The sequence below is a fragment of the Phyllostomus discolor genome, chromosome 4, assembly GCF_004126475.2.
Source record: "Phyllostomus discolor isolate MPI-MPIP mPhyDis1 chromosome 4, mPhyDis1.pri.v3, whole genome shotgun sequence".
Classification (NCBI taxonomy): domain Eukaryota; kingdom Metazoa; phylum Chordata; class Mammalia; order Chiroptera; family Phyllostomidae; genus Phyllostomus; species Phyllostomus discolor.
The window spans coordinates 127,706,681-127,734,114 of record NC_040906.2 but is presented as its reverse complement, the minus strand read 5'-3'; the positions used below and the strand labels follow the sequence as shown (position 1 = coordinate 127,734,114).

At 38.0% G+C, this 27,434-nt stretch overlaps 1 protein-coding gene across 16 annotated transcripts in view; it reads left to right on the top strand.

Moving 5' to 3' along the window:
- Positions 1-27,434, top strand: part of DST (dystonin) — a 447,461-nt gene that overhangs the window by 182,425 nt on the left and 237,602 nt on the right. For 15 of the 16 annotated variants that reach the window (XM_036024287.1, XM_036024285.1, XM_036024266.1 and 12 more), the window contains one exon: positions 13,942-14,003. In XM_036024287.1, the coding sequence (XP_035880180.1) occupies positions 13,942-14,003 (62 nt within the window). Of the gene's footprint in view, positions 1-8,786; positions 8,955-13,941; positions 14,004-27,434 lie in introns of those variants that run through there. The other variant, XM_036024271.1, reaches the window with a different exon arrangement.

Here is a 27,434-nt window from a genome sequence, read left to right as displayed (position 1 = left end):
ACTTCAATAGAAGAAGCTGTTTTTTATATACCTGTGTCATAGCCCATAATATCCTTATATCATATGCTCCTTTCACTTTTCACTAGTCCTCTTCACTTTTTTTAGTGCATTTAGAAAAATATTTTATACATTTAATTTTAGAGAGAGTGGAAGGGAGAAAGAAAGAGAGGTAGAGGAACACTGATGGTTAGATTCCCTCTTGCACACCCTCAACCAGGGACCTGGTGCACAACCCAGGCAGGTGCCCTGACTGAGAGTTGAACTGGCAACCTTTTGGTTTTCAGGCCGCCACTCAGTCCACTGAGCGACACCAGCCAGGGTCCTCTTCACTTCTTGTATATTTCGTGTTTTGGGGGTATTTCCTATGATCTTAGGGCTCACTTAGGAGCTGAAAAGAACAGGCATTGGTTGGTATTATTATAGGCTGTGGTGTATAAAAGAATCCAATTATATTTATTTCATAATCCCTTTTCCTATCTGATCCCTTGTGATTTTGCAGAATACCCTCTGCATACGAATAACTTGTAGCTAGCTGAAGTTATTTAGAATTTATGAAATAAAAAGCATGTTTTAATTTATATACATTATCTATATGTAGTTTTGATTGTTAGAAAGTATTTTTAGCTGTTAGAAACTTATCTTCAAGCTACAAAGTCATTTCTTGTACCACAATAAAATATTTGTGGCTCAGAGGTTTTTTTTTTTACATTTGGTTTGTTTGAATCCAGACCTAATATATGTGAGATTTCAATATTGGTGGCCATGTTTACATTATAGCTCTTGGATCTTCTCAAGGGTGCTTCTTATTTCTTCAGTTACTGTAATTAAGCCATCTCAGATTTCTCATGTATTTAGCTAATAAATATTTATTCTCAATGTTTCCCCATCTATAAATTAGGAATAATAATGGATCTCCACTGTGAAGTTATAAAATGCTTAGGACAGGGCCCGGCACACAGTAAGTGCTACTATATAAATGTCAAGCAATGTACTTACTGTGTCAGAACACATGAGTGTTTTAAATGTATTAGAAGCTTCTTTATCAATATTGCCAACTTCTCATAAGGTTCTGCCGGTGGAGTCTCCCATTGGCACTATGAGGGTGTCTATGTTTACCACACAGAATTAGCTATTAGCAAACTTCTTCATGTGCATCTGTTGTTGTTGGCACATCGTCATTTATTTTCTCTTCTTTGCTCTACTGATCCTGATTTTTGTATGTAATTTATCTACTAATTAATGAAAGTATGGAAAAAACAACAAGATGCATTGACTGTGCTTTTTAATTTACATTTTCTTTTTCTAGGGGCTAGAATAGGACATGTTATTTTCTCATGAAGATAGGTAGTAGGAGGCGTCATGGAATTTGAAAGTTTGGGTACACTCTTGTAATTGTAGACAGTAAAGGTGCATAGAATATTTCAATAAATGCTAGGAAAGATATCTGAGAAGAGCATCCAGTTCTTCAGAATTTGCTTTTGGTTTTCAAGGAAAAAAAGTGGACATGGTAAGAGCCTTGTAGAAAGTTGATGTGAGGAAATGACCAGCCCACCAAGTTACTGTAGTGGGTAACTTAGGGAAAAGCTCTCTTCTCTGACTTCAGCCAGAGCTATTTTTTTCTCCCATCTGTTTTATGTTCTGAGTAAGCTGTGGGTGGATGAATGTGCCCTTGGTTAAGAAACAAGGGAGAAGCCTCCTGGCACTCCAGACACTAGGATGTGTGCCTTTCCATTTGCTCATCAGTGCTCATGGGTGCGGCTGCGGGGAGTGGGGGTGGTGGGGCAGGCTTTCTGGTATTCAGTTTGGGTCACCTGATGTGTAACTTCTGAAGCCCACTGGGGCCTGCATGGTGATCCTGTAACTAAAGCAGTTGCCCCACAGGCTGTAAACTACATTTAAATTAAAAAATTTTGGGTGGGAGGTAATCTTATTACGAAATGAGCCCAGGCTGAATTTCCTTTCCAGTGGTTCTGAGGAGGTGTTTTAGGTGTTCCCCACTCTCATACAGGCTGCTGACTCACCCTGTAATTTCCATGGACTCGAGAAGTGTAGCTGAACAACCTGAAAATGTGCACTTAAATCCTTGGTCAAAATAAAAGAGACCACAACTGTATGAAAGGTGTTAGTTACTAAGAATTCTAGATGTTGGTTATACCTCAATTAAAATAAAAAGAATTCTAGATCTCTCTTTTTTTCCATAAAAGTGGAATTTGTTAGGTGAGTTTTGGACTATGTAAAAAGGCATTGTTCCTTGGACCACAGTGACAAATTCATGGTATTAGTGCTGATCAAGAAAGACTCTGATTATATTCAAGGTAAAAGGAATTAGAACATTCTATGTACATTTACCTATAGAAGCTAGTACCAGAGAGAGACAAAAACTCCCAAGCTCTTATTTTTGTCCTTGTATTGTCACTTGGTGCAGATTGAGAATTTCTCTAAACCTTTTTCTAATCTACAGTATAGAGAAATTTTATGCAGTTTATTTGGTAAAGGGATAATTTCCTCAATAGCTGAAGACATTTTATTTTGGCTTTTCTTTTTCTGGAATTGATAGGGTAAGAAATTAAAGCACCTTCTTGTCTTATGTTCTTTTCCAAGTTCCTTGATTTTGGTGGCTTATATGGGTTTGATTCACTCCTGTGACTGTTCCTGTAAAAAGGGCACTAGAAATCTGTGTTAAACTCTAGCTCTGCTGCTTCCTTGCTTAGAGAAACACTGGGCCACGTTAAGTTCTTTGAAATTTATTTATTTATTTTTAACCAGTAAACCACAGGCAATGATCTATAAATACAGTTCTAGGGTTGTTGGGAAATTATGCGAAATTCTGTAGTGCATACCATAGTAACTTCCATGTAATTTTTATGTTCATTCTAGGTGCTCAATACATATTCTCAAATTGAATTAGAGTGAGTATTGTTCAGGGCCTGCTATGGCTACTTGTACTATATCATCATATTTAATGCTTATAGTAATTCTATGGTGTAGGTGACTATTAAGGTATCTGAAGAGCATGACTCTACAGATGAGGGAAATTGAGGGAAGTGCAATAATTTTCTCAAGCTGCAATTGCTAGCTAGTCTTCATTCCAGGATTTGGACCCATTTTTATGTAGGTTCCTTGTCCTCCTGCTGACTCTTCAGTCTGTTCTCTATCCCCATCATACCTACTTCAAATCGAGCAGATAGTTAACCATGTAGACTCTTTAAAGTTTAATGATACCTAATTACTTAATGAACATATGTGGGCATGTATTTTCTAAATAGGGTATTAGTTGGGACAGGAAAGAACATAAAGGTGAGAGAAAATTTAGTTCTTTGAGAAACCAATAAGTCATAAAATTTCAGAGAAATCTGTGGAATTATATACATTCATTAGAGTTGTTTCTATTTTTATCTGCACTAATGGAGGTATTACTTTGATTTTTTTGAGAATATTTTTATTAATTTGAATCTTAAAGTGAATGGTTCTGTTTTCTTTATATATAGTAATTATCATTGTAAAAGGTTTCAAAATTAAAGACTAAAACCCAAAATTATTTAAGGTATTCATAAACATAGGTTTATCTCATATATAAATAATTTAGAATAGGTGTTTATTTATTTTCATCAGTTTATGTAGTATCTATACACATTGGAATATGTTCTTAATCATACCTCTGGATCTGGAACAACTAAGATTGAAAATATTTTTTAAAAATAAATTTTTTTTAGTTACAGTTATATAATATTATATTAGTTTCAGGTATACAACTTAGTGATGACACATTTATATAACTTACAAAGTAATCACTCTGATAAATCTGGTGTCCATCTGACATGAAATATAGTTATTACAATATCATTGACTATATTCCCTATGCTGCACTTCCACACCCCCATGAATATTCTGTAACAACCGATTTGTACTTCATCCCTTCTCCTTTTTCATCCAGCCACCCAACTTCCCTCCCATCTGGCTCATGTCAAAATATTCTCTGTGTCATGGGTCTGTTTTCTGTTCTGATGGTTTGTTTATATATATATTTTAGGTTTCACATATAAGCCAAATCATAATATTGAAAACTTTAAAAGAACTCTAATTTCTTTAAATTAGTGTAACAGATAAAGTAATTGTATAAATTTCCTGTCCTTCCCAGGGACTGTTAGATCATATGCCACACTTCGATGTGCTAGCAGAGTGCCTGTGATCCAAAGGTTGTGTTTTTAGGATGTGTCAGTAGGAGAAAGTAGATTACAAGCAGATTCTAAGATTTTTATATTCAATTCTAGGCCGGTCATGTGAACAGATACCAGTAAATTTTTCTTCTGAGTGGAAGCCAGTACCCCTTTGTTCCCAGCCACCCAGGCTGTTGATGGGCAGCCACACAGCCTGGGCACTGACCACTGACAGGGCAAAGCTCGCTTGGGATGCAGTCACTCACTGGGGGGAGGGGTGGCAGTCAGGGGGTGTTGGGGGGAGGCAGCCAGGAATAGGTAGACAAAAGACATGTGTGGGCAAAGATCTGTGGTGTCTGTTGTTCTGCACCATTTATGCCTCAGCTTACTTAGCACATTCTGCCCTTGTCCTGTTTCTGGTTCCTGACAAAGCTAAAACCACACTGCATTTTCTTCTGCAACAGTTAGACTTAAAACAAGGATATGCTCTAATCAGGGTAATTTTTTGAATATATTCTGTTATTGATTCTCCTTTCAGAGACTTTCTACAGCCTCATCATTTTGTATCCCAGCCTGGGCAACCATCTGTTAAGTGTGGACAGTTGTGCCTCCACCCTTCTCTCAACCTCTAGCCTTTCCTATTTCTCCTTCCCTCATGCTTCCTCCCTCTGCTCTCCTCTCCCCTCTCTCTTCTCTTTGGCAGCCAGCAGCCTAAGAGTAAACCTAACCATACCTAAAGTGGGGGAACTCTGTCTTGTGTCTTAGTTTTTGTCCCTATCCCTTCTATAGAGTACCAGAGTATTGAATACATAAAAGAATTTGAAACACTTTTATTCTCACAGTTATTAGTAATAGTAATATATTGTGGGGGAGGACAAAACTTTTCTAAGTTCTTCCAGCTAGTGTAATAATCAAGTAGACACGAGACAGATTAACAAAAGAAAATGACCAAATTAATTACATATGTACGTGTAGGAACCTGACATACACAAGGGAGTCAGAGGCCCCACATGCACGAGAGGTTCAGAGACTTAAAGTTAAAATGAGGTATACAGGACATTCCGAGTTAAGGGTGAGTATAAGGCATTTTGGGGCTTCAGAGGAGAGAAGGGCTAGTCTCAGGATGATAAGAAGAGCAGATGTGCAGTCATTAGAAGTTTCCCCCATCCTATTGATAGGTCATAAAAAGTTATTTCTGAGAATAACTTGTTATGGGCAGGGCCCTTAATTTAAATTCTTTAAAGGAGACATAAGAGTTTCTTACCAGTGCAGTGTCTCTACTGCCTTCAGCTTAAAATATTTCACATGCCAAAGTGACATATCTGTGATAGCCTTTTCTTGAAGCCCTTCAACACAAATGCATCTCTGTAAAAGATTCAATCTGGAAATACGCAGAATGAAATATGAGACATATCACACCAAAACCCTCTCCTTCTAGCTTCCACTCTCTTCTCCTGATGAAACTGTTCTTTTTCAATTTGTTGGGAATCTTTTACATATTTTTACTATTTTGCACTTTTTCATTTAACTATGTATCTTAGAATCTTTTCACTTCTACCATGTACAGGATCCACCAGTGTAGCTTAGGGTCTGTCTACGTGCTTCTCGGTTTAGTTACTATCATTCTTTACGCCACTGTGAAATAATTCGCTTAGCTCCCAGTTCCTGGTGAGAAGGGTGCAAGAGCATTTCCCCACATCTTCATTGGCCATTTGCATTCCTTCCCCAATGCATTGTGTGCTCACATCATTTGTAACGGGGGAGGAGCTTCTTTTTCTTATGGATTATGGGAGTTATTTATCTATTTTGGAGATTCTTGGTGCATTTTTTATGTATATATACATATATAAATATATGTATGTATACATATGTATATGTATACATATATGTATAAATATGTATATGTATACATATATGTATAAATATGTATATGTATATAGCAGATATTTTCTTTCAATCAGTCATTTTTTTAACTTCATTTATAGTATTTGCTATTACTTCAGTTTCTTTCTTTTTTTTTTTTAGAGAGGGAAGAGAGGGAGGGGGGAGAGAGAGAAAGAGAGAGAGAGAGAGAGAGGGAGAGAGAGAGAGGGAGAGAGAGAGGGAGAGAGGCATCAATGTGTGGTTGCTGGGGAACCCTGGCTGGGAATCGAACCTGGGACACTTTGGTTCCCAGCCCGCACTCAATCCACTGAGCTATGCCAGCCAGGGCCATTTTTTTTTTAACTTCAGTTTCTTATCAAATATGTCACCTTTTATATTTTAATCTTTTTTGGATTTTGTAATTTGTTTTGAAATACTATCCTTAGCTAAGTATTTTGAAAATAAGAAAACATTGTTTCTTAATTTTTTTAATGGTTTTGTTTCTAAAAATTTCTCATTCTCATTTCTGATATTGTATAATTTTTTCATGTACTGCCAGGTCGTATAAATCTGAAGATTTTATTGTTAAAATCTTCAGACTTTATGTCTGAGATGCATTGTGAATTCCATGCTCATCTTGAAATATTTCTTTTTTTCAGCTATCTTCCTTTCTTTGGCAGATAAGGGTTTTTGAAATTGTAAAGAGCTTCTTTATGAAGGTTATAATTTAGAAATGCTAATAACTCCTTTTCAAATGTAGATTTGAACCATACTTAGTATTTAGCACAAAAGCTGTAGATTGATTATGCTCTGGTCAAGGAGGGACTATAGCAGAAATCAATGCCAACTTAATTTAGATCCAAGTCCTAATGAATAATAGTTACACAGAAACAAAAGCTAAGAAAATCATCAACATTGAGAATTTAAAGTGCTAAAGTCAGTAATAAAAGGGAACCCTAGAACCTATTTATGCTGTCAATTCTTATAGAAGAGGAAGAATTCTGTTTCAGTCCTGGAGAATCAAACTTTGAAAATGAAAGAAGAAAGCCTCTCTCAACCGAAGTTTTCAAGTATTTCTTTGCATCATGCAATAGCATAAGAATCTGCTGTTGCCAGAAGTAGTTACCATGGAGGCAGAGCAATGCTCATTATCGGGAGATCAGCTATAGGCTTTGCAGTAATGACTATGCTAAGAAGTTATTGGGAAATCATTCCCAGTCTGGTGTGGCTCAGTGGATTGAGTGCCAGCCTGTGAACCAAAGGGTTGCTGGTTTGATTTCCAGTCAGGGCACATGCTTGGCTTGCTGGCCAGGTCCCCAGTTGGGGGGGCATGAGTGGCAACTACACATTGATGTTTCTTTCCCTCTCTTTCTCCCTTCCTTCTCCTCTCTTCATAAATAAATACAATCTTAAAAAAAAGGTTACTGGGAAATCACATATTTGCAGTTATTAATTTAGCAGTGTCTTTTCCCTTGGCAAGATGGAATTTGCTGGTTTTCTATTGCTGAAAATATATAGTGATCCTTTTTTGTTTATTGTTTGTTATTTTGGAGTTATTGTTTGTATAGTTTCTATTCAGGTAGGTCCATTTGATGTTTCAGACAAACATAGGAGCATTGAAGATACTTGGGCCGTTGCTTCTTTAGAATAAGGGCTGTGATTTTAAGCATTTTTTTTCATTTCTTCATGCTCAGAAGTGAAGTTCTTATAAAGTAGAGACTCTGTGTTTTGACTGCATTATTAGAGAAGGAATTCTGTTCTTTGGTGATAGAGAAAAGAAGTGGGTTTTGGAATAATTTTTTTTTAATTTAGATTTTTTTAAAAGATTTTATTTATTTATTTTTAGAAAAGGAAGGGAGAGAGAGAGAGAGAAACATCAATGTGTGGTTGCTGGGGGTCATGGCCTGCAACCCAGGTTGTGCCCTAACTGGGAATTGAACCTGCAACACTTTGGTTCGCAGCCCACACTCAATCCACTGAGCTACGCCAGCCAGGTTAAATTTAGATTTTATTTATTTATTTTTAGAGAGGGGGAGAAGAAGGAGAAAGAGAGGGAGAAAAACACTGATGTGTGGTTGCCCCTCATGTGCTCCCTAATGGGGACCTGGCCCACAATCCAGTCATGTGTCCTGACTGGGAATCATACCGGCGACCTTTTCCTTTGCAGTTGGGGCACTCAATCCACTGAGCCACACCAGCCAGGACTGGAATCTATAGGCTGAGGAATCTTAGTCTAGTTTCTTAATCTCTTGAAACCTTGGTTTTTACATCTTTAAGAGGAAGATGTACCATCTAACTCAAAGACTCGTTAAGTTTCAAGTGAAACTATATGTGAAGTAGACATAAAGGGGTACTTGATAGTGGTGTTCTCCTGAAGGATAGTGTTTAGACTGTAAAATGGAACTTTCCAAATTGCCTTCCTAGCAGGCATGGTAGGATGAATTGAACAAGTCAGGCTGGGTGTTGTTCCCGTTCCAGGGGAATTCTGCCTGGGGTGTCAGAAGAGAGAATGTGATGAGCTAGGTCAGCAGTGAATCTAACATCCTATTGTTTTGCCTCATTGTCAAGAAAGAGAATCAAAACTCTCTTTTTAAGGGACTCCGTATGAACTACCTTAAGATTAAAGAAGAAATAGATAATTTAGTTTCTTTTTAGTAGTAGCTGTGTATGGGTCCCCTACCAAATAGTAGAGGAGGCTGGCTTTGCTAATGTTTGTTTAAAAGGGGGTGTTGACAAATTTTCAGCTTGCAAGTGGGAGTGTCTAGCAAATGTTTTCCTTTCTACACAGAAAGTTAACAGGACTCTGACACATCAGAGTTTGTACAGAAAGAGTTTAGGGAACTCTTGGACAGATTTCTCTCAGAATGATGGGGCAGCTCATGAAAAATGATCAAGACTGGAACGCAAAGCTGGCGGGGCTGATGTGCTGCATGGGTCAGTAGTATCACCTGTAATGCCACTTGCATGTTTTCAGAACTGGGAAGGAACAGCCGCGCTATCAGTGTTAGTTTGCATGGTGGCAGGTTAGCAGGCTGTGGGGCACCTTTTAGAAATCTGGACAGGCTCCTTACAGAGAATTTCCCTTCTCTTCTTGTGCATAGAATATGCCTTTAAGTAACCTTAGTGTTATGTGTATGATGTGGTACTAAGTGTATTTATCTTTCATTGGATTTCTGAAAACCAGTCAGTGTAGGTTATAGTAATAATTAATGCTCTTCTTGCACATCTGTTTTCCCAATTTTTGTTATTAATTGTATCCTGTGTTATTATGTATTTTCAGCCACATTGTACTGTATAAGGTGGCCAGGAATTTATATCTTCATTTAAAACTTACTCTATAAATGAAGTAATTTCCCAATGGAGGAATGTTTTAAAACTTTATTCAGAAAAATAACTGAATAGTCTATGAAACCAACTGACTCGGTTTAAATCTCAGGAATGAATTTCCTTTTTGTTGTCATGGCAACAGTGCCCTAAATATAAATCTCAGTGTTAGCCACCACTCACTGAAATGAAATAAAGAACCATTATGAGACTTGTAATTGGGAAATTAGATGGTGCAATCTGGAATACTCCCTTTTGAAATAATGGATATTATGGAAAGTGGTAAATCGCAGTCTCCTCAGACTGAAATTACTCTCTGATTATAAGTTGCTTTCCTGAAAAAGGTTGAGGCCCTCAAAGTCCACCTTAAACATTTGGGAGCCTGGTGGTAAAGAGCTCCTCTTGGTATACGTGATGGGACTCCTTGAGGTTTGTCATGCTTAAAAAGATTTGGGTGTTACTGTTAGAGACTTGTATCAAAATTTATGAATTCTGTGTGTTAGTTAGCTAGCTTTAGTGTTTGTACCTCACTTGTGAACTTTAGCTATAGATCATAACCTTCAGATATTACCTTCGTGTTACCTGCCAAATATTTAGCACCTAACGTTTTCAGCATACTTTTGAGCTTCTAGCAATGACCACCATAGATAAAACCTCAGTGATCAAAATAATGTGTTTATAGTTAATTATTTAAGGGAATGTCTCATCTGTAATTGGAGGTAAATTATTTGATTAAATCAGTGTTCTTACTATACCCCTTTGTAAGAAATTAACCAATTAATGACTGGTTTTTAGAACATAGCTATGTTCTATTTCTTCATGTTTCTTAAAATATAGGACCCATTTTAGTTTATTTTTATGTTTTATTATGTTTTAACTAATCACAATGTATGGACTTTATTTGGATTAATTAAAACAAATGAACTGTTGAAAAAATTAAATAATTTGAATAATGTGAACACTTACTGGATTAGTGATAATAATAAGGAATTATTGTTAAATGTTTTTGGTGGGGGCTAGTTTTCATTAATTTAGAAAACAAGAAATAGATTTTATTAACAGTTATGTAACACGAGGAGAGGATTTTATGTAGTACGTGTAACATGTTAAATTTAATGGGAAAGAATAAACTTGTTAAGGTTCATATTATTATGTGATGATTCAATGAATTAATGAACTTGATATGGAAGCTATCGTTTTGAATTATGAAGACTTTAAATTAATACACTTTAATTTTTTTTCTTGATGATTTTACATCAGGATCCTAGGCTATTAATTGGGTGGGAATAATATGGATATTGCCTAGGAAGTAACCTTTACTTTTTTCCACCGTTTTCTTTTTTCTGGAGGCTTAGACAAGCTGAAAATGTGGTGTGAGTAGTAGTAATTGGCACATAAGTTCCATTGTTTGCATTACTTGTCCAAAGTTCACATCACACAGCAGGGCCACATTCCTCAGCACCCTGCCTCTGGTTGAGGTGTGCTCAGCACTTCTGTTTGAAAGACGACAGTATCTGGGGGTAATGGAAGCAACTCTGGAGGGAATCACAGTGCTTGGGTTCTGACTATGGCTCTTTCAATCTGAAATTATTAAACCAGGGTTTCTTTTTAATGGAGAAGCCTGTTCCTGGTTGGTTTCTGTCTTGCTACCCTACTTCTTTTCCTTTAAGCCCTGCCTGACTGCCCTGGACAAGGTTGGTCTTTCTCTCATTTGTACTTGTTCACCTGGTGAGTGCCACATCCTTGATTCAGTTGGATGTTTATCACACTGCCTTCTTGTCAGGTGCCTTCTCTAGATGATGAGCTCCAGAGAGCAAGGACCAGTGCTCTTTCTGTCTAGTTAGGTCATCTCAGCACCACTGTTGCTCTGGGCTCATCCAAGGACCTGCTGGGTGCTGCAATGAAAGAGTAAATGAGGGAAGTATAGAATCTGCATTTTGTCAGTAAGGAGGACTAGTAGATTGCTTCTCTTTCTTTGTTCTTGCCTTAGGTACTAATTAGAAATTTAGTTTCATTCCAACCTCATTAGGAATAGCAAGGCTGAAAGACATTTAAAGCACCGTATTTCACTTTAAGAGATATAGTGGTATATCTCCTGTATATAATTAAATAAGCAATTATACATTGTTATTCTGAGTTGGATTGTCCTTTTTGAAACATAATTTACATCATGATATTTGTATGTTGAGTGAATAAAAACATTATGATGTCTACTATAGGATAGACAAAGATGAGTGAGGTGTAGATGATGCCCCAAAGGGACCAACAGGTGATTAATAAATATTTTTTAGATGATATTGGTTAACTATTATTAATATCATTGATCTTGATATAGTAGTTACAATGTGTCTGGGGATTTTACATTGGGAATCAAGCAAATTTAACAATTTTAACATAAATTCTAGGCATTTATATTCAGATTCAGCAAGTATCTGTCTTCTAGACCTGTTTTCTATACTCTTCAATTTTTTCATAGTGTTAAATCAAGAAGTAGAGTAGATGTTTGGGGCATGAAAATGAACTTGTTGGGCACAGACCAAATGCTAGGCTATGTTTAGGTTTTTTTTTTGTTTATTTGTTTCTCCATGATGATGGAGGGAAATAGAAAGGGTTTCAAAGGCATATTTTGGACAATAAATGCTTATGAAATACAAACTAGGTTATAGGATCCCCTTTTCTGTCCTTTCTGATGTTGGCATTAAAAGTGCAGGCGAGCTCTAAGTTGTATGCCGTCATTGAGTAGCTCGGCAAAGAATTGAATCTGAACAAACCATTGGATTGTTTCACTAAAGTTCAACAATTTTTAAATCACTGGACATGTATTTTTGCAGAGCTTTTATTTTGCTGTTGTAAACACTAAGATTTACATTCTTACAGGTACATTATGTATACAACCAAATTTTAGAAGTAGACTTGCTGGGCAAGTGTCTGTATTTTTGAGGCTTTGGATATTTATTGGCAAATTGTTCTAGAGCAGTGGTGTCCAGTAGAAATTTTTATGATGATGGGAACGTTTTCTATCTGTACTGTCCAATATTTTAACCATTAACTGCGTGTGACTAGTGAGCACTTGAAGTGTGAGTAGTGTGACCAAGGAAGTGAATTGTTAACTTATTTTGTTTTAATTAATTTTGGTGTAAATTTAAATGGCCATATGTGACTAGTGCCTGTAGTATTGAATAATGTAGGTCTAAGAGATTTAAACCGAATTACATTTCCACTAGCGGTATACGTATGTGTGTGTGTCTTTTCCCTGTGCCCTTGTCAACATCAATATTTCTCCATAAAACCTTGGCAATTTGATAGGTTAAAAAACTTGATTTGTGCTATTTTATGTCGCTACTATTTTCTAGTGAGTTGTGGTACTAGTGGGTATTATTTTTTCAATGGATTACCTGTCTGCATATACTAAGTTCATCTTTTTATTTCTTATTTCTGTTTTTTTGTATTAATATTAGTAATCTTTGTCTCACAGATAATATTTCCCAGCTGATTTATTTTATATATTTTTTAAAATTATCAGAAAGTACATACATATTTTTAATAAGTGGGACAAGCATTTTCAAAGAAACTTTAGTTCCATTAAAATAGTTTAAGAAGGTTCAGGGATAAAGAAGGAGAAAGAAAAGAGTTGAAAAGACCGAAACATGCCATGCCCCAGGGAGAGAACAGAGAACTCCTGAACTGGTGGGAGAGGAAAGGAGACAACCAGTGAGAAAGAAAGTGATGTGACACCCTGGACAGGGAGCAGAGGGAAGGGGGAAACGAGAAGCCAGGGCATTGCCTCTTAGAAGCAGGGAGAGGGAGAGTCGTGTAGCTCAGAATGGTAGCTCTATGTGTTGGAAGATTATGATTCCCTTTTGAAATAATATCTTGATGAACCAGAACATTCCAGTATTTTTCCTTCTTAAATCATAAGAAGTCTTCTCTGCTTCGTGTCTGTAGTAACTACAAGGAGTATCACTCTCCAGTAAAGATCTAGTTGGGGTATTTTTTTTTTTAAACCAGACAATTCACAATTAGAAGTGTAGGAGAGAAACAGCATGGTTAGAAATTAAACCAGAGTTCACTTCAAATCAAAGGACCAGAATATAAACCCTTCCTTATACCTCAACTTTAAACAACTTGCTGAATAATTGTGGACAATTTTTTTAACTTCTTATGAGTCTTGGTTTCCCGTTCTGTAAAATGGGAATGAAACTACCTACTCTCTCTCCTACGAATTTGAAGACCAAATGGGATGTAACGTGGTAATGTGCTTTGGGCAATTCAGTGCAAGGACTCAGCTGAGGCTGTCAAGTTTGGATTAGACATCTTTGTGTTGCTGGTGGTGGTGATGGGGGATCGTGCTACAGAAGGCACAGAGGACATTTGTGTGATGCTGTAATGTTGGCAAGTACAGCACTAGGAAGAGACCAGTCTGATAGCTCTTTACCCCTTCTTACAGGTAGCCTGAAGTCACCAGAATTCAACAAGGAAATTCAAATGCAATAAACAGTATTTTTGAGTACCTTATTTTTGTTTACATGCATAATCACAATTAAAGTCTGTTAATAGATTGTACTAACATTGTTTTATATCTTTTTTCCCCCTCCAGATGAACGGGACAAAGTTCAAAAGAAAACGTTTACAAAATGGATAAATCAGCATCTCATGAAGGTCAGTTTATATTTCACATGTTGGAATCGTTTGCATACTTTGTTGTACAGCAGTAATTGATCATAGAGCTCTGAAGCAGAGCTTTTCAAATCAACTTGCAAGTTTAAATTCTAGAGCACTTCACATGCATTTTAGCTATCTCCATTTAGTTGGTGTGTGGCCTGTCGGTAATGATGGAGATGGGACTATAAGTACCCAGTGATTACAGTGCATTTTGTGACATTAGTAAAACCTATCATTGGACTCTAAAACATCTCAGCTACTTAAGAAATATGTAAATAGTTGTATGCCAGAATATGGAAAAGCTGCGATTCTCAGTGAGACTTTTTTTTCAAGATTCAAACCAAATTCTGGCATCAGTTTTATGTGGACAGCAGAGGGTTAGATGAGAATAAAGGTGGATTGTGGAGACAGAATTCTAGACGCATTTTACGCCTCATGCTTAGTTTGACCCAGAAAGTGGCATTTATGTATACATGTCTCTGTCTGTGCAGCCGTTCATAGCTGTGATTTTTAAAATGATATTTATTTCTGTGCCATGGGTCATATAATATAAGCTTTCCAGAAAAATACACATGTACCCAGAATTTACATACAATTTCATGGAGTTATCGGATCCCACTGAAGCCCTTCTCTGAATCTCAGCTAAAGAACCCATGGGACATCACAACTAACTATTAGTTGCTTTTTTCCTTTCTTATGGACAGTCAAAAATTGGAAATAGGTAATGTCTTAAGTCTGTTCTTTGGGACTGGGAAGAGGTTTATTATATAGAAACAATATTTATAATGTGGTTATATTGTTAAGCTATTCTACAAGTCCTAGTTAAACCATCATGTAGCATAGCGGTACCAATAAAGTAAGTAACCTTCTATAACTGATTCTCATTGTAGGGGACATATCAGAATTTACTGAGAGGTGTTTTGGCTCCCTCTCTCTCACCACCCATTGACAAAATCCTTTTCCCGAATTCTGATACCTCCTTCCAGGAGGCCATATCACACACTCCCTAATCAGGAATCACTTCTGTGGGGAGCTTCTGTTACTGCTGGGAGTTAAACCCTCTGCAAGAGATAAAAGGTTAAGATCCTCAGCTTTTGTGAGGAAGTATACTATGAATGCAACTGAAGAATACCAGCAGTTTACCTACTCTCTTCCGAGCTCTTGTCTCATCTTACGCGGAATGGGGACGGGCTGCTGTGAGCGTGGGGATGTGGATGTTTGGAGCCCAAGGCTCTGACAGAACTTTCCCACTTCAGAGGCACATCCAAGGGAAGCAAGGTTTTTGATTAAGAGGTGCCCTTGTGGTGGCTGGGTATCTGAGGGGGTTACAGAGCGTGGCACCTATTTTCTGGAGTGTAATTGGTATGGTTCCAGGCTGGTAATCAAGTCTGCTGGCAGTGGACACTGGAGAGAAAAAGAAATGCAAATGAGGGTGACTTCCTTGGGAACCGCAGCATTGGCATTATATAGTTAGTTGTTAGGGGGCTACTATGTGCCAGGCATGTTGGACTAAAGCAGTCTTATGAGTAGTTCCTAAACCTGATGACTGAGTGTAAGGAGACTGCCTTTGCTAAAAATGTCACAACACTAGTTGAGCTGTTTGCAGACAAAGGCTGTATTACTCCCTCCTAGGGCACATTGCAGTGCTGGCAAGAGTGTTCTTACTGTGTTGCACATCCAATCATTTAATCATTCCCACAACCCTCCAAGGTGGTTTACTTTAGTAGTTACGCAAGGGTTCAAATCCTGATTTACCTGGCATGTGTGATCTCTTTTTTTTGTTTGTTTCAATTTTTATTCTGCAATGTAAAGCTCTTTTAAATTAGAGTTGAGATACAATATTATATTAGTGTGAAGTGTATAACATAGTGATTTAACATTTATATAACTTACAAAGTTATCACAATGAAAAGTTTAGTAACTGTCACCATACAAAGTTATTGATATTATTAACTATATTCCCTATGCTGTGCCTTATATCCTTGTCACTTGTTTATAAGTTTGTACCTCTTAATCCCTTTTACCTTTTTGCTCATCCTCCCACTGCCCAACTCTCTGGCAACTATCAGTTTTTCTGTATCTAGAAGTCTGTTTTTTTTGTTTGTTCATTTGTTTGGTGTTTTAGACTTTACATATACGTGAAATGATACAGTATTTGTCTTTCTCTGACTCATTTCACTTAGCATAATACCCTCTAGGTCAGTCAATCCATGTTGTTGCAAGTGGCAAGGTTTCATTTCTTTTTCACAGCTGAGTAATATTCCCCACGCCCATTATATACTTGTATGCACACACCCAGAAATACTCCGTTCTTTATCCGTTCGTTTATCGATGGGCACCATGGTTGCTTCCATATCATGGCTGTTGTAAATAATGCTGCAGCAAGCATGGGGTGCATAAATCTTTCAAAATTAGTATTTCATTTCCTTCAGATAAGTGCCCAGAAGTGGAATTTCTGGGTCCTTCTTTCTCTTATCTTTTAGCTTTTGTTTTAAAGTCTGTTTTGTCTGGTATAAGTATTGCTACTCCAGCTTTTTTTTTAAACTCATTTCCATTCTTGTGAAATATTTTCGTTCATCCCTTTGATTTCAGTCTGTGTGTGTCTATGACTTTTTTTTTTGATAAAATAACAAATCTCAGAGATATAAGTCTTAATTCTGCTGCAAGAGGAAGAATTGGGAAAATATCTTAGGCACCATAGCCAGTTGATAGATGCCAGTCCAACTGAGTAAAGTTAGAGTCAAATTAGTATATTTGCTTCTTGAAGTATGTTGTAGGCCAGAATTTAAAATGAACTCCTATTAAATGAAGAGCCATTTTAGGGAGGGGGAATGCTGAACAATGTAGTCTTTGGCTAACTCCCACTGTTAGCTGCTTACATTCTTGTCTTGTTCTAAAATCAGCTCAAAGTAGCCTTTTCTTATAATCTTAAGACTTATACACTGAAATTAATGGCATAAAACTCAAATATGTGAGAACATAGTTTTAAATCTTTCATTCTTTTATGTCTAGAAGTTACAGCATTAGGCTCAAGTGAAGAAAAATAATTAACTATCCCAAACATTTTTGGGCACCAAAGTTTGCTAGCTAAGCAGAGGGAGTGCAGGCTCCACGCAGACATTTCCATGTCTCACCCTCGTGACAGTAAGAGGGTGGGCAACCTCACGCTGTCTCACTGACAGGAATGCTGGACACAGCTGTCGTAAGTGACCATTTGTCCATACTCCATCAGTGGGGAATACAAAATACCTATATGAATTTTAGATGAAAAGTCAATATTAGAAAGATATTCATCCTTTTTTGATTTTTACATATTCTTTTGAAATATTGAACATATTCATGGAGAAACTGGGAAAGGAGAGGAGTAGGTTTCTTATCTCTCTTGCCTTACCATATTCCTTTTCAGTTAATGAAAAGTACATTATTTGAAGTTTTCAGTAAAATGGGATCTTGACATATGAATGTTAAGGGAAAGGGTGACCATAAAAAACAAGTCAATAAAATGAAGGAATAATTGATGGATAAGGAGAAAATAAAGTGGGAATGAAATCATTTGGATAAAATTTGAATAATTCTATTTGTATTCTCTGTTTTGTTAGTTTTAACTGTAGTCACAAGTAGTCCTTAAAGCATGAGGGAAGGAGGGAGGAAAAGGGAGCTTCAAGGAAAGAAGAGAGAGGAGATGAGGGAGGAGGGTGGGGGGAAGGGGATGAATAGCTGCCTTATGCACTCAGGGCACTTCCCTCACAGCCCTGGAGGGGGCAGTCATAAGGGGCCAGGGCTTGGGGACTCTGCCCTTGGCTCAGCTGCCTGGGAGTGCTGACTCACGCTAGTGTTGTGTTTTCCATCCTTTGAAATAATTCTTTTTTTAAAAAAGATTTTATTTATTTATTTTTAGAGAGAGGGGAAGGGAGAGAGAGAAATATCAATGTGTGGTTACCTCTTACATGGCCCCGGCTGGGGACCTGGCCCACAACCCAGGCATGTGCCCTGACTGGGAATCTAACCGGTGACCCTTTGGTTCGCAGCCCACACTCAATCCACTGAGCTACACCAGCCAGAGTTGAAACAATCTTAAGAAATGTCCCCTTTCTAAATAATTAATTAATTTAATTTATTTTAATTTAGTATCACTTAATTGTTCCTTAATTTTTAGTATCACTTAATTTTTAGTATCATTTAATTTTTCCTTCGTGCTAGTTAAGACTCCAAGGAGAACAACTTGGTAGTTGTGCTTATGTGGGCAGTGAGGTGACTGAGAGGTTCATCCCAGAACACATGTTTCTTCACTGCATTTTTCTTTTTTACTTCATAAATAGTATATTCTGATATCTTGGACCACATCATCTTTCAAAGAAGAGTGTCTCCCACAGGGTTATCAGTCTGTGACATCTAAGCCATAGATGGGAAACATCAAGAATAAGGCTACAGGAAGTTGCAGCTTTGCACTTTATTATTTGTGTGACAGTAATCCTCTTTGTCTTTCATCTGCAAAATCGTGGTAATGATAGGTTATTGTGAGGATTTAAATGACATAATCTATCTAAGTATAAAGCATGAATGGTACTTTGAATTTTGTAATTAGTGAGAGTGGTGGTGTAGAGTGGATGGACTTGGGTGGCTTCAGACAAAGTAGAAAAGGGGGCATAGTTGCCCTTGGTGCCCTTCTGCTTCTGTTATCCAAATGCCTTTTCCTACCTCAGTGCTCTCTTTAGTTTATTCAGTTTAGGAAAAGCTGGGGTTTGGGGTTCAGAATCTATCCAGGAGGTGGACTGGCTTGTTGCCCCCATGCGTTAGAGCCTTGCTGAGATACTGAAGAATTGCTCGAGTTCCTCTCTCTTCCCGCATCTCCCTCCCTAGTCATTTATAGGTTGATCTTGGTGCCCTAAAACCTATTTTGCTTGCTTCTCTTTTCCCACACACTTTCCTCACAGACAGGGAGTCCGTGAAACTCTGAAGATTATGAAGGTTCTGGAAGGTTGGCAGCTTTTGGTCCTCAGTTGTAATTTCACTTAGCTTCATACTGTGGGGAGGGCATCTTCCAAATCCTCCTGTTTGCTTCCCTTATTTAACAGAAGAGGAAACTTGCCACAGATGCTCACTGGTAGAGCTGCCCTGGTGATCATGAAACAAGAGTATGGGTTGGGGTGAGGGGCTGTGCAGTGTTGGATTTCTCTGTGCGCTGTAGGATGTTACCATCTGCCAGCAGGTTCCCCTTGGCTATGAGATTGTGTTTACTCTTCTCTACCTCATAGTTTCAACTATGTGCTAATTAATTCCCATGATTTAGGAAGTTATGATTTATGGAGCTGTAAAATAGTACATACCCAGTGCCTAGGGGATGAATCTGGCATGGTCAATTTTAAAGGATTATATGACGGAGAAAAGTAAATATTGTGGAGTTTTAAATGATTACTTAAGTTACTGTTATGTCCATATGTGTAAACATTGGTTCCTTAAAATATATTGGTTAGGGTTTTTTAATATAGCTTTTTCTCCAGAAAAAATTAATGTAGCCTTATTTAAAATTTATCAGAGCTAAAATTACATTTGTTTAAAGTGAACAGATTGCTTAATTCAAGCTTATATTTGTTGGTGAGCAGATGTCTCTGGCTTTTTCCCAAGTGTATTTAAATTTTAGTGTTCTGGTATTTCAGTTGTATGACTAAGCCTGACCTTAAACTGGTTGTTCTGGCAAGAATGTCTTCCTTTTGATTCATCATTCCTCAGAGTACTTTTAAGAATAAAGTTCAGTTAACACATTCAAGTCTGCTGCCTCCACAAGTCTCTTCGCATGCTGGGTAGACCAGTTGTTGCCTTGCAGATTGTGATTGCTAGGTAAACCACTGGTGTCAGTAACATTCATGTATTATTCTTTAGCATAATTTTAATTATGGTACTAAAACATGAGCTGATTGCTTTTAAAAATACCTATGACTTCAGTTAGCTAAATTTTACCCAGAGAAATTTCTAAACTTTAAAGTTGATGACATTCTTTTATTATTTTATACCCATTCTACCTAATGCACTGTATAAACTAGAGGGTCTTAGAAAACTACTTAGTTTTTGTTGTTACTGGTCACATGAATTCTGTCTTGCTGTCTAGAAATTGATAAGATGGTGATGTAAGAGACGACACCTAAGATTTGAATACCTGTGATTGGGTTTTTGTCTTGTTCTCATGTTCTCAGAAGAAAAAAGAAAGAAGGAAACCCTTTATGTTCTGAAGCACTTTAAAGATCTGAAAGAAGATCCCTTAATTGTTCTGTTGGACGCAGAATTAGAACTTGAGTCATGATCTAGAGGCTGTATTCAAAAGGAATAATTTAAGAAGATAAATGATTTTTAGGAGAAGATGGGAGTCTGAAGAAGTCCATATAACGTGCTTTCCTTGTGTTGGACCCATCTAGGTGGCAATAGATAGTGGAGCATATTCTGTAGCCCTGACTAGCTATGTTGTACATTTATTCCTTAATGTTGTGTAATAGGATATTTGGTCTAAATTTTAATTTATTTTTTTGATCCCTAAATGCATTTGGAGAGAAAGAGGCCCTGGGTTCCAATATTGAACCACACCCTGCTTGTTAGTAACTTGCTTGATTACCACGTGGGAGATACCCAACTGACTGTCAGATTTTTTGTGTGTTCATTATATCTTCGGAAAGCTTAATTTACTCATGGCACAGATATCCTTTGCCCACATTATAAACTCAACGACTTCGTGGCTCCACTGAATCAGTCACACCGTTCTTTATTTTCTGATTTGGTGACTGGAAGGAAATGTAAATCCCCAAGCTGAGAACATGGCGATAACTTTTAGGGAATAGATAAAAAGCTCTGTTTGCTCTGTGTTCTTGGCCATTGTAGCTTATCAAGTAATTTCACATCTGTGGGCACAGATGAAATAGAAGGACTGTGGAAGCATTGACTTTATAAAGGGCTAATGAAAAACCCTCTTCAGAAAGTATAATGCAGTGTTTTCGTTCTTAAAATCTGCAGATAAGATATGTTTTTTTAAGACTTCAGACTTACATGAGTGATTCTGAAACTTGAGCTGCATCAGACTCACTGGGAGGGCTTGTTAACAATAGGTTGCTGGGCCTCACCCCAAGAGCTTCTGATTCATTAGATCTGGGGTGGAGCCTGAAAATTCCATTTCTAACAAGTTCCAGGAAATAGTGTTTCTAACAAAATGCTGGTGCTGCTGAACCAGGGCCATGTTTGTAGAGCTCCTGATGTAGAGAAATGGATAAATATTATATAATTAACTGTCAGTTCCATTTGGTGTAACCAATAAATATTATAATATGGTTTAGAAAATAAAAGCAACTATATTTTGTTGTGCCCCTACAGTATGCCAGGTACTTTGGAATATCAATATCAATATTTACAATAGAAGCTGCTAATATTACTTGTCAGGTAACCATGTGCCAGCATCTGTTACTTTTATGTCTTAAGGTGCTTAATTCTCACAACAATCTTAAAAAAATTTTTAATGTATTTTTTCTACTACCATTTAACCCCCTTATTCTCCCCTCCCCTCTGCAATCACCACACTGTTGTCGATGTCTGTGAGTCCTTTTTCCTTTTTGCTCAATCCTTCCACCCCTAATCTACCTCCACTTAGCTGTTATCCTGCTTTCTATGAGCTTGTCTCTACTTAGCTTGTTAGTTTGGTTTGTTCATTAAATTACACATATAAGTGAAATCATATGGTATTTGTCTTTCTCTGACTGGCTTATTTCACTTGGCATAATGTTCTCCATGGCCATCCATGCTGTCTCAAAGGTAAAATTTTCTTCTTTTTTATGGCTGACTATTCCATTGTGTAAATGTCCCATAGTAGTTTTACCTGCTTTTCTACTGATGGATACTTGGACAGCTTCCATACCTTGGTGACTGTAAATAATGCTGCAATGAACCTAGGGGTGCTTTTGTTTTTTTTGAATTAGTGCTTTGGGTTTCTTGCAACCATCTTTATGTACAGGTCCTGACTAGTAGTATTATCCCTGTGTTACAGATGATGAAACTAATGCACAGAGAGGTTCCATAATTTCCCAAGGTCATTCAGCTAGCAATTCTTGGGATCTGTATGGAAAATAAGGCTAAGATAGATTGCACAGTTTTTTAAATATATTGGACCACAGTCTAAGGAAGAAGTGAAAATAACATCCCAGTCTGCCTGATTCTAGATCTTTTGCTCTCTCTACTACAATAAATTGTTAAGGATAAATTTCAAGTTGCATGATTAAAGCTGAAAGGGGGAAGCTGAGCTTGACATGTGGACACTGGTCTGATTTCTTTACAAATGTGATTTAACATTTAAGTTATTTCTCTTACGGTAGAAGATAGCAGTGTATGTAATAGAGGAAGGTTAAAACCTTTTTAGGGGAAATGTCTGATTAAAGATTCAAAGTTTAGAATTTAGAAGCAAATCTTGAAATCTGATTTTTATAAATATAAAAAAATAGTTCATTTTGTAATCTAGATAATTATAAGATAGTATGAGATATATAGAAGAGTGTAAAGTTACTCTGTAGACAAATAGTAGCTTGGGTTGAAGAATTCTGAATGTCTTCTCATCATGAAGAATAATAATTTCTTGGTGATAAATTTCTCATCAGAGAAAAATGACCAACTAACTCAGGCTAACACCATGCTTGCCTTCAACAGGACGGAACTTCTGGTATAATTTGGACTGTATTTGAAATACAGTTTGGGAAGTACTCCATTTTCATGCAGCTTGCTGTTTGGTTACAGATATTAAAAATACATATGTGTAAAACTATTACATAGCTATGCAGGTTAGCATGGATAATGTGCCAGAATGAATGGCTCTGAGGAGTCAGGGACCATGCCAGGCCAGGGAAAATAACTTAAGCAAGGTGTGGAGGAGAGGGTGTGACAAGAGTGGGTGGGTGGGCACAATGAGGCTGACGTACTGGACTCTGGGGTTTGCTGGAAGAAGGTCAGGTTGCATAGGAAATGGTGAAGCCAGGTAAGAAATAGATGTGATTGGTTAGCTTAGGGTATTGTAGGAAGTTTCTGTGGGCAAGAATGACAAATAACTGACATTTTAGAAAGAACTTTGAATTTCATTCATAGATAGGCATTAAGGAACCAAATGTAAATTCTCTGACAAGTCTTCACATAATAATAGCTACATGTTTGCTAAATGAGTACCTACGGAGAGGTGACTACTGGCTTACGCCAGGGGACTCTCTTAATTTTTCCCTTTACTTTGTAGCAGATACTTGGATGAATCAGGGAAGGCACGCTGACCTGTATCTGTAGCATACAGGAGGTCAGGAGTCACAGTAATTCGTGTGATGAGACCTGGGAGGTTTGTGGGCCTCAGATCTACAGCAGCGGGACACCTGAATGCAGGCTCAGGCTGTCTTAGTAAAGCTGAGAGTCCACAGCTCTTTCTACTGTTCACTCCACACCCAGAACACTTTGGTTAGTCTTTGACAATGCACTGTAAGTGAAAGTGTCCAGAAGGCGGCAGTCATGAGGATGAGGGTCTGGAAACAATCTCTCAGATGAGGAATGATACAGACAAGAGGGGAGGTTAGCTTTGAGAAGAGAGGATTAAGGAGAAACATGATGGGTGTTTTCCATTGATATGGCAGTCATATGAGAAAGAGTGCAGTTTGGGTTTATTTGATCCAAAGAGAAGATTGCTGGATAATTTCCAGGTCCTAAACTCACATAAAAAAATATCTGCAAATACCCTTAGGGCAGAGTCCAGTTTGGGGTCAGGTATTGCATTTAGTTGTCACGTCTCTTTAACCTGCTTTAATCAGGAATAGTTTTGTAGCCTTTTTACAGACTTTATGACATTAACTTTTTTTGAAAAGATTTTATTTATTTTTAGAGAGAGGGGAAGGAGAGAGGGAAAGATACATCAATGTGTGGTTGCCTCTCACATGCCCCCCACTGGGGACCTGGCCTGCAACCCAGGCATGTGCCCTGACCGGGAATCCAACCAGTGACCTTTTGGTTTGCAGGTCTGTACCCAATCCACTCAGCCATACCAACCAGGGCACATTAACATTTTTGAAGAACACAGAACAGGGGTTTATTTACAGAGAATGGAAGGTGAATTAATAGCAAAATATATTTTGGACTTGAAGTTATTATATGACAAGTAGACAAATTCTTTTTTCCTATGAAAATCAGTTAAACCATCACGAGTGATTTTATTATTGTTAATAGAATACCAACAAAAAATAGTCAGAACTACCTTTTCAGACTAAGAACACCAAGATTTTATTCAGTAATTTCACCAGATAACTTGAGTTCCATCTTATGGTCAGTAATAACTTTTCTTCTTTTTGATTTCCTTATTCATTATTATCTTTATTGCTTCCTTCCTCATCACTGCCATTTATTGAATGCTCACTATGTGCTAGATCCTGACCTAGATGCAAGGCAAATGTGATCTGATTTAATCCTCCTTTGCGAGTGAGGGAATGGAGCCTCGAGGGGAGAGTTTGTCTGCCCACCATGAAGCAGCTAGAATGTGGCGGGGTGAAGATTTAGTCATTGGTTCTCTGGTTCTGCAGAAAAGCTGTGTCCTACCACTGCATCTTGCCATAATAGAAAGGCACAGTTAAGGAATGATCAAAAAGAAATAAAGATCCTGGCCTGGTAGCTCAATTGGTTAGGATATTGACCTGATAGGCCAAGATTGTGAGTTTGATCCCCAATCAGGGTGCATACCAAAATCAACCAGTGAATGCGTAAGTAAGTGGAACATCAAATTGATCTCTCTCTCGCTCGCTCTCTCTCTCACTCTCAATTCAGTGAAAAAAATGTTAAAAAAGGGGAAAAAAGAAATGAAGACATGGAGGGGCGGGGAGAAAAGCAGTTATGTCACTTTACTCAGTTGTACTTTCCCTCAGCATTATTCTATATACTTTAAGCCTTGTTTTGTCTCAGCCTCATTATATGGTCATACATTTTTATTCATATTCTTCTCCATTCAGTATATTTTACCAGAAATTAGAAACGTAGATCAAAGTGAATGAAGAAGTCAGGCAGCATTCCTGAAGGTCATTGTTTTAGCTGGAGAAAGGGTGCTTGACTCAGGCATTTTCAAAGATGGAAAACATTACTTTCTGATCAGTGGTGCTAACGTTTTTAAATCATGTGTGGGCCTTCACATCAGAAGTGTCTTCATTCTGTAGTAGGCTGATTAAAGCAGAACACTGGTTTGATATTTAATACTAGACTTTAAACTAGGGGATGGGGCTAAGTCTGACTTATTAAACAGTATATCCCTGGCACCTAACATGATGTGTACTATGCTGCTCCTTTCCTCAGACCATACTAGAAATTTGTTGTTTAATGAATGAATGTGAAACCAAATGAAACTTCCCCCCCTAGTTTATGATATAGAACTAAAACCATGATGATGGGGGAAATGGAAGGGTTGTTTTGGTAGGAGTCACAAAAAAGTCTGGTGGAAAAATAAATTTATGAAATCTTCCTTCTTTTCTTTGTTTTAAAGATTTTATTTATTTATTTTTAGAGAGAAGGGAAAGGAAGGAGAAAGAAAGGGAGAAAGAAAGGGAGAAAGAAATATCAATGTGTGGTTGCCTCTCGAATGCCCCCCACCAGGGACCTGGCCTGCAACCCAGGCATGTGCCCTGACTGGGAATTGAACCAGTGACCCTTTGGTTCACATCTCATGCTCAATCCACTGAGCTAACACTAGCTAGGACCATCTCATCCTTCTTTTAAAGCTGAAAATACCTACTTCATAATAGGTATAGAGACTGAGGCCCCAAGTCAAACAGATCACGATTGGCAGGGGCTAGACTGAGGATCCCTTCTTCTGACCCCTTTCCACTGTTTCTTGTGGCTAGGGAGTAAAAAGTTTACTCAAATTCATAGATGAGATTAATTTATTTATCTGAGTTTACTAATTAACTTTGCTTTACTCGTCCCCTACATTTTCATCAGTTCAGAGTATAGAAGAATATTGGCTCTAGTTAGATTCTTCTCACTTGGAAATTCTCTAACAATATATTAAAATTCATAGATTCTATGTAGTCTTAGTGCACGTAGGGGGATGAAAAAAAATATTTTTCTTGGAGGACTTCCGGCAAGGTGGAGGAATAGGTGGACGCACCGTACTCCCTCGCACAACCAAGAATAGAACAACAATAATTTACAGACAGAATATCACTCAGAACTGACAGAGGATTTATCTGAATGGAAGTCGGACAGCCAAGAAGTTGAAGTAGACCCGTACATCCAGACTGGTAGGAGAGGACGAGCCGGGCGGGTGCAGGGCTGGCCCGGTTCGGCGGCGCACGGAGGTCGGGGAAATTTGGCGCAAAATCAGCGCGACAGCCACCCTGGGTGCAAGAACACAGTGGTGATCCCTGAGTATGCAAGCTGCGGCTGGCGGACCCAGTGAGGCAGCGATTGTGGACCAGGGCAGAGCTCGCAGCCCAGGATCCCAAAGAAGTGTCTGAGCCCAGGAGAACGGAACTACCGCCATTGTTCCCTCCCGCCCCCGCCCCCACATATAACATTACAATCTAGCGACTGGGGTGCCCAGCCCTGGTGAACACCTAAGGCTCCGCTCCCCACCATAACAAGAGCGACCAGACCGGAAAAAAAAAAAAGGAGAGACAGGGAAAGACATAAGATATGTTTCCAACAGAACAGATCAGTCCCCCAGGACTCATCCTTTTGAGCGACCAAGAAATAGCCAGTCTATCAGATGCACAGTTCAAAACACTGGTGATCAGAAAGCTCACAGAATTGGTTGACTTTGGGCGTAATTTAGATGAAAGGATGCAAGTTACCATAAAAGAGATGCAGGAAGATACGCAGAGGAGAGCCAATAGTGAAAGGAAGGAATCTGTGTCTCAGAACAATACAGTGGACCAGAAGGAAGATAGAATCAACCAAGCAGGAAAGCATGATGAAATAAAAATTCAAAAAAACGAGGAGAAGCTTAAGAGCATCCAGGACACCTTTAAACGTTCCAACATCCGAATTACAGGGGTACCAGAAGGGGAGGAGCAACAAGTGGAAAAGTTATTTGAACAAATAATAAAGGAGAATTTCCCCAATCTGGCAAAGGGAACAGTCTTCCAAGAAATCCAAGAAGCTCAGAGAGCCCCAAAGAAGTTGGACCCAAGAAGAAACACACAAGGCACATCATAAAAGGTAAAAACGAAGGAGAGAATCCTAGAAGCAGCAAGAGATAAGGGGACAGTCACCTATAAAGGAGTTCCCATCAGACTGTCAGCTGATTTCTCCAAAGAGACCTTACAGGCAAGAAGGGGCTAGAAAGAAATATTCCAAGTCATGAAAGACAAGGACCTACATCCCAGATTGCTCTATCCAGCAAAGCTCTCATTTAGAATGGAAGGGCAGATAACATGCTTCTCAGGTAAGGTCAAG